Source organism: Sorex araneus, chromosome 4, assembly GCF_027595985.1.
Source record: "Sorex araneus isolate mSorAra2 chromosome 4, mSorAra2.pri, whole genome shotgun sequence".
NCBI lineage: Eukaryota > Metazoa > Chordata > Mammalia > Eulipotyphla > Soricidae > Sorex > Sorex araneus.
In genome coordinates, this window is record NC_073305.1 from 57,136,152 (window position 1) to 57,163,357 (window position 27,206).

General features: G+C 39.0%; 2 protein-coding genes across 6 annotated transcripts in view; one reads left to right on the plus strand and one right to left on the minus strand.

Annotated features, from left to right (window-relative positions):
• FHIT (fragile histidine triad diadenosine triphosphatase) overlaps positions 1 to 27,206 on the minus strand; it is a 1,667,781-nt gene that overhangs the window by 1,353,645 nt on the left and 286,930 nt on the right. The window lies entirely within an intron of this gene.
• Positions 25,197 to 25,623, plus strand: LOC129404450 (60S acidic ribosomal protein P2). The gene has a single exon (XM_055137245.1). It carries the CDS (start codon positions 25,250 to 25,252, stop codon positions 25,592 to 25,594), a length of 345 nt encoding a protein of 114 aa, XP_054993220.1. The 5' UTR covers positions 25,197 to 25,249; the 3' UTR covers positions 25,595 to 25,623.

Below are 27,206 nucleotides of genomic sequence, written 5' to 3' on the forward strand. Positions count from 1 at the left end.
GAGGAGGGTATGTGGAGGAGGTGAGGCAATGCTTAGAGCTTACTGCTGCCTCTGCATTTAGGGTTCACTTTTGTCAGGGCTAAAAGGACAATGTGGGGGGATCTGTGATCAAAATATGTATAAGTCAAGAGCCTACCTCCTATACTAACTCTCTGATCTCATTCAAGTGCCTTCTTTACAAAATATTATTTTTGGCAGAGGGAGAGACAGTATAGTGTTAAGGAACATGTTTTGCATGTGGCCAACCCCTGTTCAATCACTGGCACCACATAGACTCCCAAGCACTTCTGAGTATAAAACCCCCTTAAGTTGGGAAGAGGGTGAAAAATAGATTGGAACAGAAGAGTAGATACAAGGGCATTAAGTTAAAGGGCTATTTTAGTAATAGTGATAATTTAAACTACAAGTAGGGATAGTAGAAACTCTGGTATAAATTTATGAAAAATATTTAAGAGAGAAACTAATTGGTTCAGATGGTTGTAATACATTTTACGTGTTAAATTAAAAATTGCAACATTTCAGTTGGTCTAAAAATTATACTTCCCAATCACTTCATAATTTTTATTACTATATTATTCAAGATTTATCTCAAATATTTTTCAAAAATGTCATGATTTTTAATCTCACTCTACAGTGTTTACTTAAAATATTTATGACTTATGAAGTTGAGCAATTCAATTTTAGAAAATAATTATTAAAATGTATATAGTGCCTTCTTATAAAGATGCATTATTACAAATCATATTTTAGACAACCTTGTCATGTAACTTCCCAAACTGATTTGCAGAAGAGTCATCTTTGTAACTAATTAACAATACAGATTATTTCCTATCCCAAGATTATGAAGAGACTCTAATTTTGCTTCTTCATTGAATTTTCAAGAACCTTCAATGTAGCAATGAATGAGTGAAAAATAAAATATATTGTTATTTTATTCACAATCCCACAAGACAAATGCCAATAATTCAATCTCAGTATGAGGTATGTTTTAGTATTCTGTCCATATTTACCTAATTAAGAAAGTTCTCTTTTAATCCCATTTTAATAAGCATTTTTTATTAATGAGTAAAAAAAGTAAAAACTTCCTCCTTATCTAGAGGGATGTTGGTACAGTTTTATATTTTTACTCTTCTAATGTGGTAAATTGTGTTGAGTGATTTTCAAATAATCAACATTCATTCTTGGAATGAACCCAAGTTGATAAAGATATATTATCCACTTTATATATCACTAAATTTGATTTAGTAATGTTTTGGCTAAGGTTTTTATATTTATCTTCATGAGAAAAATTGCACTGTGAACTTCCTTTCTTTTAATACTGTTGACTTAGAGTTGGTGATATGCTGGGCTAATCATATATTTGCATATGATTGGTATTGCTTCTTCAAATGTTTGGGATAATTTGCTAATTTAGCTAGTATTTTTTGTGCTATGATTTATATTTGTGGGTTGAATTACATCATTAAATATATGATTTAGGTAAATTATTTACGGCAGAGCCTGGCAAGCTACCCATGGCATATTCGATATGCCAAAAACAGTAACAACAAGTCTCACAATGGAGACGTTACTGGTACCCGCTCAAGCAAATCGAACAACGAGAGGACAGTGGATAGTGCTACAGTGCTACATACTAACTTTAGCATTTTTAGTAAGTTTATCAATTTAATTTCTTTTAAAAATGTATTATGATAAAATTTATTATATTTTATCATATTTTAATAAGTGCCCCCATGCCAGGCTGTCTTCACCGGGGCCCCTCGGAGGGGGTGGGTTGAGTTTCCCTCCCCGCCCCAAGTAGAGCCTCCATAGCTGAAGACCTCCAGAACACAACCACAGCCATGGTCAAGGCCCCTCTCGACACGTTTGGATGAGTCTCACGAATGAAGGAACCGGCAGAGAAACCCAGGTGTGTGGGACCTGGAGCTGAGATCTTCAAGCCTGCTCAGATCAGAACTGGGCCTCTTCCATCCAGATCCCTCATTTTCCAGTAGCTAGGCAGTCACACCCAGGGACTGCGCCCAGTCTGTGTAATCCCATCAAGGGCCAAAATCCAGAGACTATAAAACCAAGCTCCGGTAAGTGCGAGGCAGCTTCTCTGGCTTCGGGGCCGCTCGACATCTGATCGGAGAACCTGGCAAGCTACCAAAAGTTTCCTGCCCACATGGGAGAGCCTGGCAAGCTCCCTGTAGTGTATTCATATGCCAAAACCAGTAACAATGATGGATCTCATTCTCCTGACCCTGAAAGAGCCTCCAATGCAGCACCATTGGGAAATATAAGTAAAAAGAGTCTGCTAAAATCTCAGGGCTAGGATGAATAGAGACTGCGCAAGAAAATCAACAATCAACGGGATAATGATGATGATGATGATGATGATGATGATGATGATTTTTTAATATATACAGTTTAGTGGTATTTCTTTCTTTCTTTGAGAACTAGGAATTTTTGCCTTATCTTTCTTCTTTGTTTTACCAGAGTTTATTGATCTAACTTTATTTTTAAGAACCAAGTTTGCTTTATTTATTTTTATTGCTTGCTTCATATTTTGATTATTTCTGCTCTTTTCTTGTAACTTTTTTGAATTTATTTTGCTCCTTTAGATACTTAAAACCAATGTGCACATCACTGATTTTCAGTCTTCTTTTTTTCTAATAAAAGAATTTATGGACAGACATAGACCCTATAAATACTGTTTGAACTGCAATCCCCAAAGTTTGATATATTGTATTTTCTTTATGACCTAAAATATTTTTAATGTTCATTGTGGTTATTTTAAACACAAGAGGGAATGAGTATTAATTTCTAAATATTGGCGCTTTCTCAATATCAATCTACTATTAATTTCTACCTTAATACTACTGTGACCTGAAAAAGAAATTCTATTGCATTAACTAGTTGAAATTTACTGAGAGATTTCTATTTAGGAATAAAACTATTTTCTAAATGTTACTTGCATACTTGTATGTTTAATGCGTATTTTTTAGTTGGGTACAGTGTTCTATATATTACAATAATTTCAAGTGTTTTCAATGGTGATGTTTAAATCTTCCAAATATTTCTTGAATTTTTTTCTGCATGTTTGTTCATTATTTTAAGTGGTTTTTTTTATAATCCAACTATCAGTTCTATTTTTCTCCTTTTAGAGAAAAATTAGTTTCTTAGTGTTTAACCTTTTAAGGTCATTTTATTTATGTGCACAAAGACTACCTAACAGTTATGCTTCAATGTTTTTGTTTTTGTTTTTCCATTGGGAATGGGCCACACTTAGCTGCACTCAGGGCTTACTCCCGGATCTGTGTTTAGGGACTATTCCTGGGGTGGGGAGGGGATTCCAGGGATTTTACCTGGTGCTGAGAATCAAACTGGGAGTAAGTCTCACACAAAGAAACACCTTAAACTTCATATTGTCCTTCTGGCCCTAGTTATGTTTTTCATATTAATGTAATTACTATTATATTTTGCATTGAATCAACATTTCAATGTTTTCTTTATTTTTTTCTATGATTGTTTATTCCTAAATCTCATTTTGTCTTTAATTACACAAAAAATAGTTTTCTTTAATTAATCCAGTATCTCTGTCTGCCTATTAGTTACATGTTCTTAAGTGGTTACCCTAGAATCTAAAATACATTCCCTTAACTTATTAGAATCTACCAAAATGAATATTTTTGCCACTTCCTGAGTAAGAATTTAACATTTTAATTTTATTTACCTCAAAACCCACTCTCAATTTTGTGTTATTCTTGCTTTATCCTATAAATTGTTTCACTTTATTTTTATTGTAATTATACATATATTTGTTTATTTTTAGGGAATCCCAGCATACACAAAAACAGATTTAATAATGTAATTAAGTCTCACAAACTTTGCTTTTTAAAAGAGGAGTGGTTGGTTACCAATTTTATTACATCTCTGCCCTATACATATTCCTCCCCACAATATTATTTAAAATCAATTCCAAGCATCATTGTCTCTTGTTTATATTGTTACACACTATTTATCATCTATTTGTAAAATCTTAGTATGTTGTTTAAATCACACGCCATATCATTATCAAAAATATAAGATGAGGGGCTGGAGTGATAGCACAGCGGGTAGGGTGTTTGCCTTGCATGCGGCTGACCCGGGTTCGATTCCCAGTATCCCATATGGTCCCCTGAGCACCGACAGGAATAATTCCTGAGTTCAGAGCCAGGAGTAACCCCTGTGAATTGCTGAGTGTGACCCAAAAAGCAAAAAATATATATACATATATATATAAAATGAATAAGAATGCTTGACTATAATCAGGTCTTTTTCAAATGTTAAATTTCCAAATAACTTGATTATCTTAACCATTTTAGAGGTATTTTCAAGTAATGATCCCAACAAATTCTGCACAATGTGATAGATTATTATAAATGTTAAGGCTGAATCTATAAATTCTATCATTTTTTTCCCTTGCTATCTGCTCATTCAGAAAAATTGGTTTGTTGGGACAGATGGTTAGGATGTTTGCCTTGTACGTAGCCAAACTGGGTTCCATCTTCAGCATTCCATATGGTACCCCAAGCACCACCAGGAAAGACCCTTGAGCACCAAGCGAATTCTACTTTTTGGTAAAGATTTAATCAGATTCAGGTTCATTTTCTGTTTAGTTTTTGGCACTGCTACTTCCTTATTAATTGTGTTTTACTTTATCAGGAGGCTCACCATCTATGCTGTATTTTTATAATAGTCACAGTCATTAACAATGTCTGGATCCATTTGGTTTGGGATCCTTGGGGTATATTCCAAGAAGTGAAGTTGCTGAGTTAAATGGAATCTCAGTTCCTACTTTTTTTAGGAATGTCCATATTGTTTTCAAAAATGGCTGGAGCAACTGATGTTCCCACTAGCAATGAATGAGAGTCCATTTTTCCCCTACACTTGCTCATATTTTTTTTGATTGTGTAAGTCTCTGTGATGTAGCTCACTGTTGTTTTGATTTGCAACTCCCTGGTTATTAGAGATGCAAAACATTTTCTTATATACCTTCTGGTCATTTGTATTTTTTCTTTGAGGAAGTTTCTGTTTATCTTTTCTCCCCATTTTGTGATAGGGATGGATGGTTTTTTTCTTTAAAGTTCTACCAGTGCCTTAACATTTGGTATATTATCCCCTTACCAGATGAGTGTTGGATAAATATTTTCTCCCATTCTAGGAGCTACCTTTGTATCTTGGTTATTATTTTCTTTGAGGTGCAGAAGCTTCTTAATGTAATCCCATTTATTTCTCTTTACTACCACTTGCTTGGTCAGTGGTTCTTCATCCTAGATGATGACTTTAGCTTCCATGTCATGGAGACGTCTCCCTACATTTCACTCTAAGTACCTTATGGATTCAGATCTGATATCAAGATCTTTAACCCATTTTGATTTGACTTTTCTGCATGGTATTAGAAAGAAGTCTGAGTTCAATTATTTGTACGTAACTGACCAGTTTTCCCACCATCACTTGTTGAAGAAACTTTACTTGTCCTACTTTTCAGTTTTTGCTCCTTTATCAAAGATTACCTGAGTATAATAAAAATGTTCAACTTCTATTTGATTATGCTAGATAGACATAATATTATCAAAAGAAGATTCCCTCTGTATATATTATGGTAATATAATAAATGTAGCATAATTCCCAAATTTATGCTATCTTTAAAAGTAAATTCCTTGTATTCCCTCATGAACAATTGGTAATACTGACCAATTATTATTACATTAATATTATGACTTGTAAATATAAACTTTTTATTCATCATGGTTCTTAATTTTATGGATGTTTAAATGATATAATCTTTAAAGGAGTTAGAACTCTAGTAAATGTTATTTTAATCATTCAAGTGGTTTATATTTATTTATATTTCCTTATATATACATTCATTTGGATGTTTTTATTGCCTTCCTGCATTTCTACAATCCCATATGGAACAATTTCTCTTCTAATTAAGAAGATTCCTTCTACAGTTTAAATACTGAGATACTGATAATTAATTCTTTAATATTTTTTAAACAATAATTTTCAAAATCTATGCTGAGTGTATAGAAAATTTTTAATTGGCAATTATTTTGACCGTATTTTATCTCTATTTCTTCTATGTTCATTTCCAAGACCAGACATTTCAACGCCCAATATGACTATATAATTTTCATTATTCTTACATTCTTTTTGTAGTTTTATATTTGTTCATAATTTTATATTTTTTATCCTCTCTGCTTTTATCTGGATATTTCTACTGGCTTAACTTCCAAGACACTACCCTTGCTTCTGATATACCTGAAAATATTAAATCCATCTACTGAGCACTGGCAATCTGTTGTTGTAATATTAAGTTTGAAGTCATTCATTTGATTATTTTTATAGATTCCAGATGTCCAGTGAAAAATTCTCGAACAAATTCTCTCATTACTTAGAAACCTAAGTACGACATTTCCAATATATGAATCACCTCTCATTTTTGGCTATCTATCTCTTAAGTCATTTGTTCCTGTTTCTAGGCACAAACTCTAATTTTTGGTACGTGATAGATACATCATTTATGGAATACTGCACTAGTTATAACAAGGTTAATTTTTACATAAGATGATGTAACTATTTTTTTCTGGCAAGTCCAGTATAGACATACCATCTTGTTTCAACTGAGGCTGCTCTGTTTCTGCTTTGCTATTATCCTGGGATAAAAACAATCAAAGGCCCTGGTCAAATGCCTTGAAGTATTTACCAGGATCCTACCTCTTAGAACACTGCCAAATCCTCTGCTTTGTCCTTTGAACTAACGTATGGGTTCTTGACTTCGTTTTTTGTTGCCTCCCTCTGAGAATATGCAGCAAGTCTCAGGGGGAAACTCCATGCTCCATTCACTTCTCTGTGTTTGCTTTCCTCAGGAATCTTGGTTCTTGAAACCATGAATGACCATTGATCCAGAAAAATAATTAAACTGTTTCATTTTATAAAATAAAACTTTAAAAATTATGTTCATGGTTGATGCTTTCGTGTTTAAGGGGTTGGGATGAGGCACACTAGGCAATCTTTGACTTGGTGGGGGGGCATACTTCTGGCTTGAGTGATCCCTGTATGGGTACATGGGTGATGGGTATTGAGTCGGAAGTATTTTCATGAGAAACTACTATTAGAAGTATTGAAAATCAAAATAAAAGAAAATAATAATACCTTTTTTTTAAAAAAAAAAAAAGAATAGTGACTCCCAGGGGAAACAAGTGGTACTGGGAATTGAACCAGTGTCAGTTCCATGCAAGGCAAGTGTCTTAACCTCTTAATGATCTCTCAGACCCTTGGCTTCCCTTATTTTAAAATAGTTTTAAAGTCATCGCATTTTCATTATTCCAAACTAAAACATGTAGCAAATAGTAAGCAAAGGAGTTTGACCTTCACTTGGCAATCCACCCTAAGATAATGTCAGGAAATCTGGAACTTTCTCAAGTAGGAATATGAAAGAGAAGAGAAAGAAGTGTTATTTATCACAGACAATACTCAGCACAATTTTATTGCACCTTGGGGAATCCAAAGCTTTTAAAGATGCTATTATTATTTGGAAGCTCTCCAGAGAGCACTAAGAATTAAAAATAGCACCTGTACCCTGCTAAGTCAAATCACCTGTTTATTACCCAAAGTGATGAAAATCATTTAATAAAATAATAGACCCCTGGCCAAAAATCATACATACAATTCATGTGCCCAGAGAAGCTAAAGAAAATGTGTACCCCGACTTAACACAATTTCAAGTGGATAGGTCAATTGGGGGATAATTTCACTGCTTTCAAATATTAAAGACCTCAAAGCTTTTAAAATAGTCAAGTAAGACAACCGTAGTAGCATCTTCTGTTTATTTCATTGCCCAGTATTTACATAAAGTCTTGCTTTTTCCATCACATTCCATGTTTTCCCCTTAGGAGAATCTGATCTTCCACTTTCTTTGGACTCCAGATAAAGAAACGTGACTCAGACTTGGCCAAACTATCTGTCCTATTAGCCAGTTATTAGTTCAGCAGTGACTGTGTGATCCAACCTACTCTTATGAGACTTGGCACTTGGATTTTATAAAGGCTGAAAAGAGAAACTACTGGAAATATAGTCTAGAACATTAATGTTCAATATGATCACCACAGAAAGAAAACTTACTAAAGAATGAAGTTGAAACTATCTATTTTAGATATGTGAATCAATAAAAGTCATTTATTGCTTAAAGCAGGTTAGAAAGACTAGGTTTCAGACATGCAAACAGAAGTTCTAACCAATAAAGCAACAGCATAAAAGATTAGGGCAGCAACTAACTCTAAACCACAAGAGTGGTTAACCTTCAAGCCAAAGACAAAAAGTTGCTAATTGAAATGAGGCAGTGACATTAGGAATACAGATAACATACATGCTACAATTTATTCAGTCTACTGATAATATTTTAATTTTTCCCATTTTCATTTAAATTAATCTTAAAACATGAGACCCCAAACTAATAAAAAATATTACATAACGTTGGTTCACTATTAAAGTTCCAAGGACAGATTACATGTGGTGTTTATACCTGCTCCTCACAGATGTTTAGATATTTGGGAACTGAATCAAGTTATGAAAAATTCAAAGAGGAGCCAGGGAGATAGCTGATGAACACATGTGTAGCATACATGAGGCCTGAGCTTGATCTGTAGCAGCACATGACCCCCCCCAGTACCACACAGTCCCTGCTAAATAGCAATTTCAAGACATGAGAAAATTGACTATTGCTATATGTTTTTAAAATTTTGCCTTCAGCATTGTCTTACTATTATATCAATGATGGTGGGACTAAGTGTATTTCTAAGAGAAATATACAAATAAAATAAGAATTCCTCAACATCTGTTTTCCCTTCCTAGTGGGCACAGCTTACAGCATATATGTGTGTGTTGATCACATATTCCTACTCATGGTATTAAATTATAAATTATAGTTAAAATGAACAGGGCCATATTTAAATATGAGTTTGATAACCTTGAAACACTTCCCTAAATGATCATCTCCTCTTCAAATAGGCATCTAATATAATTGCATGATAAAAAGTCATGTTAAAGTAACATAAGGTGGAGGCAGCACATACCTAAAGTTATAATATTCTAAAAAAAGATAAAATCAAAGGTCAAATTTCCTAAAATTTTGTCCCATTGAAGTTTGAATTAAGACTTTATTTACCTCTGTAATCACTGTCTCCAGAAATAAGGAGATAAATATTCTATGAGTATTATAGCCATGTCAATATCCCCAATAAATAGATACTTGTAGAAAAATAACAGGTTTGTTGATAATTTAAGGTATAATTTTCAATAAGTCAATCATGGTAGATACCATTTTCTGACCAAGTCAAATTTCACCAAGGAGTATTTTTCAAACTCTATTCTCTGAAAATTTTAAGATTGAAAACCACTGTTTTATTAGTACATATACTATGAGAGCATTAATATATCAAATTTTCTATCCTATCTACCCTATCCTACTCAAAATTATCCTATTCTGTCACATCCTAGTCCATTCCACTATACAGCACAAAAAAACAAATACCATTCAAAAATTACTGAATTGGGCATGGAAGAACAGTACAGAAATTTGAAATATCTGCCTCAAAGTACATGGCTATGAGTTCAAATACAAGATGCCCCAAAGCATCATGCAGCATGGCCCTGGTAGCTCAACTGATCTCAGTAGTTCAGTCCCTACTACTGCAAGCAATGTCTACTTGCACTGTAGCTAGGTGTGTATGCGCTATCCCTGGGAAAAGGGATGCAATCCCTGTTAAGCATGAGAACTGGGAGAAAGAAAAAGAAGTCAAATGAGCACCATAGTAGGAGGTGTGACCTGTAGAACAGGTGTATGAGTACAATCAACCCAACAGCAGTGAGTACGAGAAGCCCATGCTTTGTGTGCCTCAACTTAGAATACTTGCCCGGTAAGTTCACGTGCAAACACTGTGTCTACAGGAAGCCAACCTCAGCGAACATTGTGGCAAAGTGTACAAGCATCACCACCTGACATGCAATCCTGGCATCATATCAGCGATAAAAAAGGAGTGAGGGCAGACAAGGGATGAAAGGGGAAATTAGTGAATCATGAAATTGTGCTTCTAACCCACTAAAAGTGTATGCAAAACTAGATATACAACATATGATTTATTATAACTGAAACACATAACACATTTTACACTAAGAGAATTACACATATTCAGATCATTACCAGCACTAATTTCTGATGAAGACTTTCCTGAAAAGAAATCAAATCAGCTCTACACAGAGGAAATTCCTAGACCATTCATTAACTTCATCAAATATTATCATAAGGCACTTGAAGTGATATGTTTCATTCAGAATGCTATCTTCTCTCTGAACATACTTTGAAATAACCTAATCCAACCTCACCATCTCAAATCAGTTTCAAAGGTTCTAGGTTTCCCTTCTTAAATGTGTTTAACTCATTTTAAGGCTCTGTTAAAGACAAAAAAACAAGAAGAAAAACAAGAAGCCACAAGGTTATATTCTAATGTAACCAAGAGGTAGTCCTACTGTTATTTGTTCTGTTTACTGTGTGGTATCAAATGCTATTTGATTACTGTTTCACTGAATAAAATGTTTCCTCAATGAGCCTAGAGGAAGACACTGATTTGATGCAGAGAAATTGTGGCAGGTAAAACAAAACACTCTTTGTTCTACACTGGTGTATAATTTGATTCCTGGGTTTCATAAAGCTCAGATCTTACCATTATCCCCCTTCCTCAGTATTCCTTCTCACCTTGGAAACAAGCGCTGAGGAAGAAAATGTCTTTGCAAGATCTCATTTACTCGATAATTCCAATACCCAGCATCTCTGGATCTTTGGGGTTTTTTTTCTGTTTTTAAAAATATGGCCAGCCCAAGCAATAGCACAGCAGGTAGGGCATTTGCCTTGCACTTGGCTGACTCAGTTCAATTCTTCCGTCCCTCAGGAGAGCCCGGCAAGCTACCAAGAGTATCCTGCCCACACGGCAGAGCCTGGCAAGCTACCTGTGACATATTCAATATGCCATTGTAACAACAAGTCTCACAATGGAGATGTTACTGGTACCCACTGGAGCAAATCAATGAATAATGGGATGACTGCGCTATTTAAAAATATGATCTGCTTTGTAGTAGAATTTGAAGTAGGGGAAAGTGATGCACCCATCTCTTTTTCCCCAAGGATTGCTTTAGTTATTCGTGGGGGTTTATTGTTCCATATGAATTTCAGGAGTGTCTTGTCTATTTCTTTGAAAACTGTCATGGGTATCCTGATAGGGACTGCATTAAATTTCTATAGTGCTTTGGGCAGTATTGCCATTTTGATCATGTTAATTCTCCCTATCCATGAACAGGGGATGTGTCTCCATTTCCTAGTATCCTCTTTTATTTCTTGAAGTAGTGTTTTGTAATTTTCCTTGTATAGATCCTTCACCTCTTTGGTTACAATCAGTAGTAATTAAAACAGCATGGTATTGGGCTAGAAACAGACCTGCAGACCAATTGAACAGAGTTGAATATCCTGTCACAAACCCCCAAATATATGGCCACTTAATCTTTGACAAAGGAGCAAGAAATGTGAAGTGGAACAAGGAAGGCCTCTTCAAAAAGTGGTGCTGGAAAAACTGGATAGCTACCAGAAAAAATATGAACTCTGATTTCTGTCTAATGCCAGGCACAAAAGTCAGATCAAAGTAGATTAAAGATCTCAATATCAGACATGAATCTATAAGGTACATAGAGGAAAATGTAGGCAGAACTCTCCATGACATTGAAGCTAAAAGCATCTTCAAGGATGAAACAGCACTGACCATGCAAGTGGAAGCAAACATAAACAGATGGGACTACATCAAACTAAGAAGTTTCTGCATTTCAAAAGAAACAGTGACCAAAATACAGGAATACCCCACAGAATGGGAAAGAATTTTACCCAATACCCATCTGATAAGGGATTAATATCCAGGATATACAAGACACTAGTAGAATTGTACAAGAGAAAACTTCCAACCCCATCAAAAAATGAGAAGAAATGAATAGAAGTTTCCTCAAAAAAGAAATACAAATGGCCAAAAGGCACATGAAAAAATGCTCCACATTGCTAGTCATCAGAGAAATGCAAATCAAAACAACAATGAGATACCATCTCACACCACAGAGACTGGCATACATTCAAAATAACAAAAACAACCAGTGCTGGCGTGGATGTGGGGAAAAAAGAGACGCTCTTTCACTGTTGGTGGGAATCCAGCCATTCTGGAAGACAACATGGACAGTTCTTCAAAAACTAGAAATTGAGCTTCCATATAACCCCACAATATCACTTCTCAGAATATACCCCTAAGATGCAAAAAAGCACAGTAGAAATGACTTCTGTACCTATATGTTCATTGCAGCACTGTTCACAATAGCCAAAATATGGAAACAACCTGAGTGCCCTAAAACAGATGACTGGTTAAAGAAACTTTGGAATACTATGCAGCTGTTAGGAGAGATGAAGTCATGAAATTTGCTTATAAATGGATAAACATAGAGAGTATCATGCTAAGTGAAATGAGTCAGAAAGAGAGGGACAGACATAGAAGGACTGCACTCATTTATGGAGTATAGAATAACATCACATGATGCTAACACCCAAGGACAGTAGATACAAGGGCTTGGAGGATTGCCCCATAGCTGAAAGCCTGCTTCATGAGCAGAGGGGAGAAGACAGATGGAATAGAGAAGGGATCACTAAGAAAATGATGGCTGGAGGAATCAGTCAGGATGGGAGATGTGTGCTGAAATTAGATAATGGAGCAAACATGATGACCTCTCAGTGTCTGTGTTACAAGCCATAATGCCCAAAAGTAGAGAGAGAGTATGGGGAATATTGTCTGCATGTAAGCAGGGGGAGGATGGGAAAGGGGCAGTATACAGGGGATATTGGTGGTGGGGAATGTGCACTGGTGGAGGGATGGGTGTTTGATCTTTGTGTGATTGTAACCCAAACATGAAAGTCTGTAACTATCTCACGGTGATTCAATAAAATTTATACATATATGATCTGGTGTCAAGGGCCTCGGGTACACTAGTGGTGTGGAGGAGTGGTGTAGCTAATATTCAAACCGCAGAGTCAACAACACTGAAAGCAGGAGATCCAAACTACAACAATCAAACTTCAAAACACCCTTATCGAGGAGGCAGACTTGGGGTGGGAGGGAATCTCACACTAGCAATGGGACTGGTATGCTGGAACACAGTACACCTCAAATTCAACTATGTGACTAACTTGGTAAATCTCTAACTTCAAAAAGAATTAAAAATTTTTAAACGCTTTTATGGGGAGGTAACACAGTAATATAGTGCATGTCTTGCCTGCCTTTAGGTCCTGTGCTTTGACACCTACCAAACAAAGACAAAACCACAGCAACCCCTCACTCCTTCCTCTCCCCAAATCTGACAACAACAACAACAACAACACAACATTTTAAAGAACCGCGTTCAGGGGCTGGAGAGATGGTAGAGCAAACGGGATGTTTGTCTTGCACACAGTGAACCCAGGTTTCATCCCTGGCATCCGGTATGGTCCCCAATGCATTGGTAGAAGTAATTTTTGAGTATAGAGTTAGGAGTAAACCCTAGACATCATCAGCTGTGGCCCCCAAACAAAAATAAATAAAAATAACTGCTTTCATTGGTCAGTGCACTTGCCTAGCATGGTCCCTCTATATTGCTGGGTGCATCCCTACAGGTCCCAAGTACTGTTAGGGTGGCTCAGGAATCCCTAGCTCTGCAGAGACTGAGCAGCACAGCATCTTGGGCCCTCAAATTAAACGGCTCTTGCATTTGCTCAAAGGGCCCTTGAGCCTCCTGAACCCTGCTTGAGAGGGGAAAATACCAAAAAAGGAACGGAGAACATCAGGCTTAGAGTTCATCAATAGTACAGACCAGTGATTATTGCATGAGTTTCTTACTCACTCCCAGATCAACAGTGCTAAATTTCTGTTGAGACAAGGTAAACACAGCAATTTTTGTTTGGTTTTGTTTAATTTGGTGACCATACCTGGTGGTTCTTAAGGTGTATTCCTGGCTCTTTGCTCTAAGATAACTCCTGAAGTGGCTTGGGGATTCTACTCCCAGCTGGGGATTGAACTGGGGTCAGACACAGACATAGCAAGAAACTTACCCTTGTACTGTATCTCAGAACCATTGGGTTGCTTGGCTGTTTTTGTTTTGGGGTTACCCCTGGCAGTGCTCAGTGCTTAATCCTGAGGATGAGCTCAGGGTTCACTTATGTAGGGCACAGGAAACCACATGGGGTACTAAGGATAAAATCCTGGTTGTCACATTCAAAAGAATGGGCTTAGACCTCGACCTAACACCATGCACAAAAGTCAGATCAAAATGGATTAAAGACCTCAACATCAGACCACAAACCATAAGGTATGTTGAAGAAAAGGTCGGCAAAACCCTCCATGATATTGAAGATAAAGGTATCTTCAAAGATGACACAGAACTAAGCAATCTAGTAGAAACAGAGATCAACAAACGGGACTACATTAAACTAAAAAGCTTCTGCACTGCAAAAGATACAGTGACCAAAATACAAAGACTATCTACAGAATGGGAAAGGATATTTACACAATACCCATCAGATAAGGGGTTGATATCAATGGTATATCAAGCACTGGTTGAACTCTACAAGAAAAAAACATCCAAGCCCATCAGAAAATGGGGCGAAGAAATGAACAGAAACTTTACCAAGGAAGAGATACGAATGGCCAAAAGACACATGGAAAAGTGCTCTACATCACTAATCATCAGAGAGATGCAGATCAAAACAACCATGAGATACCACCTCACACCCCAGAGACTAGCACACATCCAAAAGAACAAAAGCAATCACTGTTGGAGAGGATGTGGGGAGAAAGAGACCCTTCTACACTGCTGGTGGGAATGTCAGCTAGTTCAGCCCTTTTGGAAAACAATATGGATGATTCTCAAAAAACTAGATGTTGAGTTCCCATTTGACCCAGCAATACCACTGCTGGGAATATGTCCCAGAGGAACCAAAAAGTATAGTCGAAATGACATCTGCACTTACATGTTCATCGGAGCACTATTTACAATAGCCAGAATCTGTAAAAAACCCGAGTGCCCTAGAACAGATGACTGGTTGAAGAAACTTTGGTACATCTATACAATGGAATACTATGCAGCTATTAGAAAAAATGAGGTCATGACGTTTGCATATAAGTGGATCAGCATGGAAAGTATCATGCTAAGTGAAATGAGTCAGAAAGAGAGAGACAGACATAGAAGGATTGCATTCATCTGTGTAATATAGAATAATAGACTAGGAGACTAACACCCAAGAATAGTAGAAATAAGTACCAGGAGGTTGACTCCATGGCTTGGAGGCTGGTCTCTCATTCTGGGCAACTCAGAGAAGGGAACACCAAGTAAAATGTGGTAGGAGGTCATGCGGGGGAAAGGTGATGCATGCAGAATATAGACTAGAGACTGAACACAATGGCCACTCAACACCTTTATTGCAAACCACAACACCTAATTAGAGAGAGAGAACAAAAGGGAATACCCTGCCATAGTGGCAGTGTGGGGTTGGGGGAGACGGGACTGGGGAGGGTGGGAGGGATGCTGGGTTTACTGGTGGTGGAGAACGGGCAATGGTGAAGGGATGGGTTCTCAAACTTGGGGAAACATGAGCACAAAAATGCATAAATCTGTAACTGTACCCTCACAGTGATTCACTAATTAAAAATTTAAAAAAAATTAATAATTAAAAAAATAAATAAAATCCTGGTTGGCTGCATGCATGGCAAATGCCTTGCCTATCATACTATTGCCCCTGTACTACTTTGTTTTGTTTTGTTTTCTGTTTTGTGTGTGTGTGTTTGTTGTCAGTATTGTTGTTTTTTATTAAATCACTGTGAGACAGACCATCACAAAGCTGTTCATGATTGGATTTCAGTCATACAGTATTCCAACACTCATCCCTTCACCAGTGTACATTTCCCAGCACCAGTGTCCCCAGGTTCCCTCCTATCAACCCCCACCCTCCAACCCCTGTTCTTCCTGCCTGCCTCTATGGCAGGCACTTTGCCCCTCTCTCTCCCTCTGTCCCTTCCTCCCTCTCTCCTTCCCTCTCTCTCTCTCTTTCCATCTTTCCCTCCCTCCCAGCCTCCCTCCTTCCCTCTTTTGGGCATTGTGGTTTGCAATATTGATACTGAAAGGTTATCAAGAATATCCTTTACCTACTTTTAACTCTCAGATTTTGTCCCGCATGATCATTCCTAGCAATTTTTGTCATACTGGTCTCTTCTCTGTCTTACCTGCCCTCAGCCCTACACACACTTGTGGTTAGTTCCAACCATTGACCAGTTCTCCTAACCCCTGATTTCTCTGGCCATGGTTATTATTCTTCTAATATATATATATATATATATATATATAATATGTATACATATGTATATGGGCTGGAGTGATAGCACAGTGGTTAGTTATTTGCCTTTCATGCGGCTGACCCGAGTTCAATTCCTCCACCCCTCTTGAGGAGCCCGGCAAGCTACTGAGAGTATCTAGCCCGCATGGCAGAGCCTAGCAAGCTACCCATGCATATTGGATATGCCAAAAACAGTAACAATAAGTCTCACAATGAGAGACGTTACTGGTGCCCGTTCGAACAAATCGATGAGCAAGGGGATGACAGTGACAGTGACATATGTATATATATGCATATATATTATATACCACAAATGAGTGCAATCATTCTATATCTGTCCCTGTCCTTCTGACTCACTTCACTCAGCATGATACTCTTCATATCCATACATTTATAAGCAAATTTCATGACTTATTTTTCCTGATATCTGCATAGTGTTTCGTTGTGTAGATGTGCCATAGTTTTATCTGGATTTGTTTGTTTGTTTGTTTGCTTTTGTCTTCATTCTGCAATGTGTATCATTTGTAATTAAAAACAGAGGGGGAAAAACCTTGCATGCACATTCTCACTGGTGCTGAAAGCAGAAAACACTGGCACAATCCTCAGATGAGAGCAACCTGTGTGGTAAAAAGCTGCCACCGCTATAGCACAATGCAAGCAGTATTATGATCTAAATGGGCCCATCTACCCCCCAGGGGTTCAGTCAACAGTGAAATTTGCCCTTAAAAGTTCAGATTTATCATATTTAGGCTCAGCTTCTCTTAAGACACTTGTGTGCATGGGTGTTTGTGAAATACAGAGAAAACCAACTGGGGATGTTTCCTAGAAAGAATGAGCAACTAAATGTGTCACATCTGCCAATAATTGTAGGCACTATAAAAATTCCAAAAGAGCGATCTGAGCACTTGAGAAGCTGCATCCTTCATTCAGGGTGACACTGTGGTGCACGCTGCTTCGAGCCGATTCTGGAAGGAGACTTGAGGTTGGCACCAAAAACCTTGTCAGAAATTCCTACACTTGCTCTTTTCTCTTCCATTCATTCTTTCCTCCACTGTCACACAGGAAAGTGGGAAAGAGAGGTGGGCTAGAAATGAGAGACTTGTTGAGCAAGGGAAAAGAGGAGTGTGGCCTCTGTTTATTTTTTACCTTTTTTTTTTTGGACTGGAGCAATAGCACAACAGGCAGGGCCTTTGCCTTGCATGCGGTTGACCCGGGTTCGATTCATCCGTCCCTCTCAGAGAGCCCGACAAGCTACCAAGAATATCCTGCCTGCAAAACAGAGCCTGGCAAACTACCTGTGGCATATTCAATATGCCAAAAACAGTAACAACAAGTCTCACAATGGAGACAGTACTGGTGCCCACTAGAGCAAATTGATGAACAATGGGATGAAAGTGCTACAGTGCTATAGTTTTTGTTTGTTTTTGTTTTGGGGCCACAGCTGGCAATGCTTGGGGGTTACTCCTGGCCCTGCACTAGGGAATTACTCCTTACAGTGTTCAGGAGACCATATGGGATGCTCTTGATCCAACCCGGCTCAGACTCATACAAAGCTAGAGCACTACCTGTTGTACTATCACTTCAGCCTCAGGCCTCCATTTCTTGTGCCTGTCTTTTCACGGGTAACAGAGTTATCACCAGTTATTTATCTTCCTTGAGTCAAATCTTTAAAGTGCCAACATGGACTGAGTAGGGGCAACCCTGGGATTAACATCAACTAGCCTACAAATCACCTGGGGATCTGTTAAAATGTAGACAACATTTGAACCTTTGATTCTGAGGTGTCAAAAAAAATGTTCACCCATAGGAGTCTCTTTAAAAATGTCCATTTCGGTTGTGGGGTGGGACCACAGATTCTGAATTACAGCTCTGTGGGAGAAATCCATGTCAGATAATGCCTCAACTTCCCAGTGGGGTCTGGGGAAGCCTACTATTAGCATTTTTTTCACTGGAGATTTAATTCTCCTTTCCTCACTTCTGTTGTTTTGTTTTGGGACCACACCAGGCAGTGCTCAGGCTTATCCTGGCTCTGTTTTCAGGGAGAACTCCTGGCGGTGGTTGGGGGGCGCTGGAGCTAGAAACCAGCCCAGTAAGTACAAGGCACCCTGACAACTGCACTATCACTCCTGGCCCCTCATTTTCCTTTTTAAATTAAAAAGCAGACAAAGTTGGCAGCCAGAGCAATAGTTCAGTGCGGAGGGCATTTGCCTTACACAGTCCAAATAGGTTCAATCCCAGGTCCTGCACATGGCTCCCCTAGCCTGCCAGGAGTGAACCCTGGAGACAAAGCCATGAGTCAACCTCGAGCACGGTGGGTTGTGATCACCCCCCACCCCCAACCAAAAAAAATAGTGCAGTCCTGGAATCAGACAAATGCGAATTGGAATGCTGTTTCAGCAACTGATTTGCGATTTGTGTCTCCAAAAACCATTCTCTGGTCATGGGTTTATAACAACAGAATCCAGGCAGGCCAGGAATTTTCTTTTATTAAATATCCCTTGCTCTAGCTAGTGGTAGTAATACACTGGCTAATTTTCTTTCCCCCAATTAAGCTAGTTATTAGACTTGTTCTTCTAAACTTCTATACCTCTTAATTTCAGTGACAGATCCTCCTTGATTGAAAACTGCCCCTGTCTCATGTGTTCTGCAATCAGGCTCTCCTATTCTCCTAATGCTAAAGTAGAAGTGCTTCTTCCTATCCATTTGTACAGCAGGTGAATCTGAGTTCTCCAAAGGAAATCTGCAAAAGAGTGCTGAGTTAACCAAAGAACCACACAGGAAAACAGCTAAGGCCAGCCTCCTCCAAAGACTCCCACTTGCACAGACTGAACTCAGAACTCAAAATCCAGGATTCAGTGCAAAGACTAAAAGAGAAATAAAGATGTTTCATTGAATATAATAGAAACAAGGAGGAGAACTGAAGAACACTGTGACAGAGTGGCACACAAAATTAACTACCACACCCTGCCCCCTCCAGCTCTCTCATCAGTCTCTGGAATGGAGAGATGGGCCTTTTAACTTCCAGCATCCCACCTTCAGCTTTTTGGGTCTTACCGTAACTCCAGTTTAAGCAGTACTATAGGGTCCTGGTCACCGTCGGAACAGAAAAGACATATCAGTCACATAAGTTCCAACTCATGACAAGAAACAATGACATATCAGGGATGTCTGCGCCTGTCATCACTTTCTCTGTCCCAGTGGTTTCCCCGAAGCTGTGACAGCAGAGGTGGAACCCATTTCTCATTAGATTGTCTTCACCTCAGAGTGAATCAGAAGAATATGTTGATATTGGGTCTCTGTATTATTTGATTTATCCACATAATACTGCCATATTTGTTGCTCAAATAGTGGCCATTTCATACAATTCAAACTCATATTCTCCCTAAAAAAAAGAAAAGTTTCACCATTACAAAATGCTAACCTATTTCTGAGATGGAGCTATGCTGGCCAGAACAAAGTTATCTTAAATTCATTTACTTAAAGGCTGCATATTTTAAACTAAAAGGCACTCAGTGTGGTTCCTTCCCACACTGTCTACTTTTCTAAGGCAAGATAAATTCAGCAAACTTCTTCAAGTAACATCCATTTGAAACAGTAACTATCAGTCAAATGCCATGCAATCACTGTACATTTTTTCTTGTTTCACAAGAAGGATAGAATAATAAATGAAACACTATTTCTGCCTCTATGGAGTAACACATCTAGCAGTGGAAAGCAGAGAGAACAATGCAAAAAAAGGTAAGGAATGAAACAACAATATAAGAAATGCCACAAGACAGACCATAATCATTTGCTAAATGAGTAGTGTAGAAACTATGTGCAGTGAGTTGAAAGGCAAAGCAATTGCCTTGAATCTGATTTGATCCACTTTCCATCTAATTTAGTTCATCAATCACCACGCCCTCCCACCTACTTACTGTGGGAAGTTATCAAAGAAAATGAAAATCACCTCTCTGCCTACTCGTAACTCCTGGATGATGGTCCCAGAGATGCATCCCCAGCAGGTCTCAGACCACTCCCTCCCACTTATTGGCTCCTTCTCAGGAAAAGATGTAATAATGAGGACATTTATGCTGAGCATTTTTCGCTCATCTGGATGAAGTCAATAGGCTATGGGCCTAGGGAGATAGTTAAGGAGATAAAAGCTAATGGTATGTGCCTTGGTAGAAAGCAGAGCCACCTGAGAGCCAGGCACTTGATCTAACTTTAGGACACATCTTCATTCCGAATTTTAACCCTTCTGAGCAGTTGCCAATAGTCGAAGTAAGCACAGCTATACGATAAATACTGATTTAGGAACATTGAGGTCATGATGACATTACATAATCCTGGCTAATTATTTCAGCAATTTTGTGTGTGCTCTCGTTGGCAGGCGCTGCCATGATGCTCAGCTCTACCTGTCTATTAGGGTTCCCCACTTCAGGACATTGCTAGCCAGGAATCTCATTTCCGCTTCCTAACCCTGGGAGTCAAGACCAAGTACTCCACATGTGGCAGATTCTCAAGGGGCTGCCCCATGCTTGCATGATCCCTAATCCCAAACCATATCTCAAATGATCCTGCAAAGATGCTGTCAATACCATTTGGAAAAAAGATAGATCTATCCCCTGGGTCTGAGAAATGTTTGCTAACACCTCAAGAAAACATCTCTGATTAGGTCCTGTCAATTTGACCTGCAAAATGTCCTCCAAGTCCTTGCCTTTTCTCCATCACAGCAGGCATCCGGTTGGTTAGTTACCAGAGCCTTCAAAATCCTGGCTCTTTCAGACCGCTCTGAGTGAAGCAGCAAGCAGGGACCTTCACACTACATTAAATGGATCCTATCTTTCTGGGTTTAAAAAACTCAGTGCCCTCCAATTATACTCAAAATCATATCTAAGCTCTTGCCTGGCTTACAAGTGCTTCTCTCGACAGAAGCCATTAGCAGAGGTAGTAAAAGGGGCCCAGCTCAAGTTTTGACTAGGGAGGCTGAAATCCAAGGAGAAACCTGGGTTAGACTCTTGGGTATTCTGCTTATGCAATGTTCCATGCAGCTTGGGGCCAGCTACCTTTCCTGCATTTATCATTCCCTCAAACACACACACACACACACACACACACACACACACACACACACACACACACACCCCACACACACACGTCTTTAGTTTCAAGAGTTTCAAGAGAAACAAAATAAAACAATCAGTGGAGTGTTTAACAAATATAATCATCCTGTAGTGCTTTCACTTCGTCAAACACATCTTTCACACAAGCAAAGCTTTCAGCCATTTTTCACTCTACTTGAAATGCTCTTGTCCTTAGCAACTCTTTCCCATCACCTCTGCAGAAAGGCCTTATCTGACTAACATGTCTTAACGGGCTCTCCTTTTCCCCTTCGTTAGGCTCTCCTGTAACTCTCAAGTTCATTCTTAGCACTTGTCTTCATTTTCAATTATTTCCAGACTTTGGCTATTCTTATTTGTCTTTTTCTATCACAAGACTTTTTGTTTGTGAATGGGAGACATACACCCAAGAATAGTGGAGATGAGTACCAGGAGATTTGCTCCATGACCTGGAAGCTGGCCTCATGTGCTAGGGGAAAAGGCAGCTCAGATAGAGAAGGGAACACCAAGTAAAGGGTGCTTGGAGGGCCTGCTCGAGATTGAAGATGCGAGCTGAAAGTAGACTATAGACCGAACATGATGGCCACTCAATACCTATATTGCAAACCACAACACCCAAAAGGAGAGAGAGAGAGAGAGAGCAAAAGGGAATGCCCTGCCACAGAGGTGGGGGGATGGGGTGGGTTTGGTGGGAGGGATACTGGGATCATTGGTGGTGGAGAATGGGCACTGGTGCAGGGATGGATACTCGATCATTGTATGACTGAAATGTAAGCATGGAAGTTTGTAAGTCTGTAACTGTACATCAAGGTGATTCACTAAATTTTTTTAAGATAAATAAATTTTTTAAAAAAGACTTTTTGTTTGTGTCTTCGTGGGGAGGGGGCACATTTGGTTGTCCTCAGAGAAATTTTGGGATTAATCCTGACTCTATGCTCAGGGATAACTCCTGGCATTGCTCAGAGGAATGAGGCAGTTTTAGGGATTTAATTGAAGTGGGTTGTATGCAAGGCCTTGGACCTTTCCACAAGAATTTAGTCTTTATATGATCGAACATGATGGCCACTCAATACCTCTATTGCAAACTACAACACCCAAAAAGAGAGAGAGCAAAAGGGAATGGCAGGGTGGGATGGTGGGGGTTAGGGTGGGGGTGGTGAGAAGGATACTGGGAACACTGGTGGAGGAAAACGGGCACTGGTGGAGGGATGTAAATGATCATTGTATGGCTTAAATGCAAACATGAAAGTTCATAAGTTTGTAACTGTACCTCATGGTGATTCACTAATAAAAAATTAAAAAAAAAACACATGGAAAACAAGCAAAAGAAAAAATTACCAAAGAAAACTTAATGTCCTAAGAAACTTTTTAAATTTATTGAAAACATTCCTATTTTGAAAAATCAATTCACATTTTAAATTAAAATGACAATTTTTTTCAAAAATAATTTAGTCTTTATTAGGACTTGGATCACATTTATGGTGTTTTGGCCTAAGCACTCACCTTAACTCAAATTTTCTCCATTCATTTACTAGTTTCAATTGTTAATAATTATGAGACATGCAAAGTCTTTACCTCATGATCTATTTAAATTTTCTAACTGTATCACCTCTCCCTGGAGTTCAAACCACTGTCTGGATTTGGGCTGAAGGGAAGGCAACTTAGGGATGAAGGGATAGTACAGTGGATAAGGCACTTACCTTGTACATGGCTGATATGGACTTGATCTACAGCACCAATTATGGTCCCCAGAGCCCTGCCAGTAGTGATCCCTGAGCAAGCCCTAAATACTGCCAGGTGTGGCCCAAAAATAAAAAGAGAAAAGGAGAGAAGTGACCTGCCTTCCCCTCCTGCAATGCACATATATAAGCCTTTCTTGAAGATTCCCTTTCTTCTAGACAAATGCTTAGGAAATTGACCTCCAAAGTTTTTCTTGGCTCAAACCGACTCACTTTCTATCCTCTATTTGAATGTATGGCTGCATATGTGTGTCTCCATCATATAAAGATATATGCACACATATGTAAGTATATATGTCACTGTCACTGTTGTCCCATTGTTCATCGATTTGCTCGAGCGGGCACCAGTAACGACGTCTCCATTGTGAGACTTGTTGTTACTGTTTTTGGCATATCAAATATGCCATGGGTAGCTTGCCAGGCTCTGCCATGCGGGCGGGATACTCTCGGTAGTTTGCGGGGCTCTCTGAGAGGGACGAAGAAATCAAACCCAAGTTGGCCGCATGCGAGGCAAATGCCCTACCCACTGTGCTATTGCTCCAGCCAAAATGTATTTGTTACAGACACCTTTTTGTGTATTCAGATGTTATGTTAGCCCATATTCCACAAAAAGTACGGCCTGAGACTATAGCTTATGTTCTCTTATTTTATTAAGCACGCTGTCCAGGGGAGAGAAAAGAAGGAGAGAAGGCAGGACAGGAGGAAAAGCAGATCCAAGGGAACATTTATGTTCAGAATGCATGTTCTCAGGCTTAATTTAAGCTCTTATCTCCTTACTCCATCTTGTGAGAGGGGCCACAGGAGCAACAGCTGCTTAGGACAGTAGGAGGGCGATAGCTCTGCATGGAAGCTAATCTGGGGAGACAGCTCAGGGCTGGAGCAATAGTACAGCAGGTAGGGTGTTTGCCTTGCATATGGCCCACCTGGACTTGGTCCCTGGCATCCCATATGCTCTCCTGAGCATCACCAGGAGTAATTCCTGAGTGCAGAGTCAGAAGTATCCCCTGAGCATTGCGGGTGTGACCCAAAAAGCAAAAAACAGGTACACAGCTCTACATGGGAGCTAGCCAAGAGAAAAAGCTCTTCATGAGAGCTAATCCAAGGATTCAGTGGCAAGATAGGAGTATATCTCCCCAAGTGGGACATGAAGGCCAGCATAAAGGACAGGAAGCAGTCATTATAATAATTGTTGCCATCAATGGGTGTAGTGGCAACCTGGTTCAATAACTTTGAGAGCACCATAAGTCAGCAATTCTGCAGATCTAGGGTGAACCAAAACAAATAGAGTCTTCCAGAGTCTGATAATTAGGCAATGACTGGGCCAGGAACATAGTGCAAAGAGTGGGAGCAAATGCTTTGCATGCCATGGACCTGAGTCTATACCCATATGGTCCCTGAAAGCCATGGGAACAACCCCCAACCAGTTCATTGGGTGTCTACCCAACCCAAACTAGTTCACTGGGAGTTTCCCAACCCCCAACCAGTTCATTAGGAATATCCCAACTCATCCCCCAAAGAAGGGAATGACAGCTTCAGTGCCTTACTCAAGAATGGCAAGGATGTGACATTTAGCCTCAGGATATACAAAGCTTAGAACTCTTGATGGGTCTCCAAATATTTAACTGCACTTTTTCTAGCTGAGCCCTGGTACAGTCTCTGGATCCTTCCTAACACAGGATTAATTGTAAACAGTCACTATATCTATTAAGAAGACACAGGCAAAAAATTTCTTTCCTATACATTCACTAATTTGATCTCTGAAAATTTGCAACACGCAATGGTTAAGGTACAAATTCATTTCTGTTCTACAGATGAGCAACTAAGACTTGAGAAATTATAAGGTATGAGAGTAGTAACAAACTGTAGGAGCAAGAGTGAGAACCAAGCTTTCCGTCGCCGCCGCCGCCGAGGTCGCACGCGCCAGGCCGCTCCGCCGTCTCGAGATGCGCTACGTCGCCTCGTACCTGCTGGCCGCCCTCGGGGGCAACGCGTCCCCCAGCGCCAAGGACATCAAGAAGATCCTGGACAGCGTGGGCATCGAGGCGGACGACGATCGGCTCAACAAGGTTATCAGTGAACTGAGCGGGAAAAACATTGAGGATGTGATCGCCCAGGGCATCGGCAAGCTGGCCAGTGTTCCTGCTGGCGGGGCTGTGGCCGTGTCGGCCGCCCCCGGAGCCGCAGCACCTGCAGCTGGCTCTGCCCCCGCAGCAGAGGAGAAGAAAGATGAGAAGAAGGAGGAGTCTGAGGAGTCAGATGACGACATGGGATTCGGCTTGTTCGATTAGTCACTGCCCCAATAAAACCCTTTTCTAGACCTCAAAAAAAAAAAAAAAAAAGAGTGAGAACCAAGATTTTCTGATTTCTACATTTTCAGGTATAAAGTCCAGAAAAGATAACTATATTTATCTAAACTTTTCTATACATTGTAAACCAGTGACTGAAATCATATAATTATTTTGCTAAGTATGAGGATAAATAATAAATTCATTAAGGGCTATTCTCCATGTTTATTTTTAAAAATATTTAGGAAGATTGAAATGATACCCTTAAAATGGCAGAGTAATGGGCTGGGAGATTGACCAAAGAGTTAGGATTTATAACTTGTATGCTCAAGGCTGAAATTTCTATCTTCAACCCAACATGGGCCCCCAGTACCACTAATTATGGCTCGGATGACCCCAGAACTTCAGAACTGAGCACCAAATCATCAGGCCATCAGTCTTGGTCCAATATTACCGTGGATGGCTTCGGTCCTGAGCATGTGTGGGAGACCCAAGAGAGGATAAATAACACTATAAAAATAGGAATATCTAAAACTTTTAAGATTTTGATTTATACACATTTTAAGACAATGCCATCTATGATTTTATTTATTGCTTTAATAAGAAATGATAAGCAGCCTTATTTTGTTCCCATTGGCCATCTTGAAGAAAAATCTACTCAGATATCATGACCACTTTTCAGTTGAGTCCTTTGTGGTTTTTGTTGTTTAGTGACATGGGTATTGAAAATAATGAATTTTAGAAAGAGAAGAAAAAGAAAGGTTATTTTACAGTACCTCCCATCTAACCCATCTAACCCAAGTCCATAATTCAGGAGAATTATCTTTGGGTGGCCATAATATTGCGGGGGGGTAGATAATTCGGTGATTTGAATGATATCCTTTCTAGAAATTAAATTTTGTATATACCCTAGCACAGTAGCTCTCATCATTCTGCATTTGACACCAATTTTAGAGATTTAGCACCTCACTGTGATATATACTTAATTTATGGTGCAAAGTATATTTAATATAAGTGTTCTGATCATCATCACATTGTGAATAGGAGTCAGTGTCAAATTCCTTCTTAAGCCTTGACACTTATATATGAGAAAGATGTGTCACTATGTTCACTAATATTTTATTTTACTCTATCCACTAAATATACCCACCCATATTCCATGAGCTTTGTACATGCACCTAAATGGTCTGTTTCCCGATATTTGGCAAGGAAAATATACTATCATATGGCATCAAGAACACCTGGAGGAGGTCTGACTAAAATATTATAGATCTGAGATTTAAGTTTATTGGAGGTCTACATTATGCAGGAAACTGTAAAAGAACTGATAGGCACTGAAATGAAGTTTTTACCTCTGTACTTGAAAGTAATATATCCCAAATCATTATATAGTGGGCATAGATATCCATCAAAGAAACTGTAAACAGAATTCTTTTTAAAATATAAATATAATTGAGGGACTTGAGGGTTTAAAAATTTTTCCTTGAATATGACAGACCATAATTTGATCCTCAGCACGGTATGGTTTTCCCAACCAAGCACAGACAGGTGCAGTCCTGAAGGGACCCTCATTGTGTTTGGAGACCCCTGAGCACCACCGGGGTAGTCAGGGTAA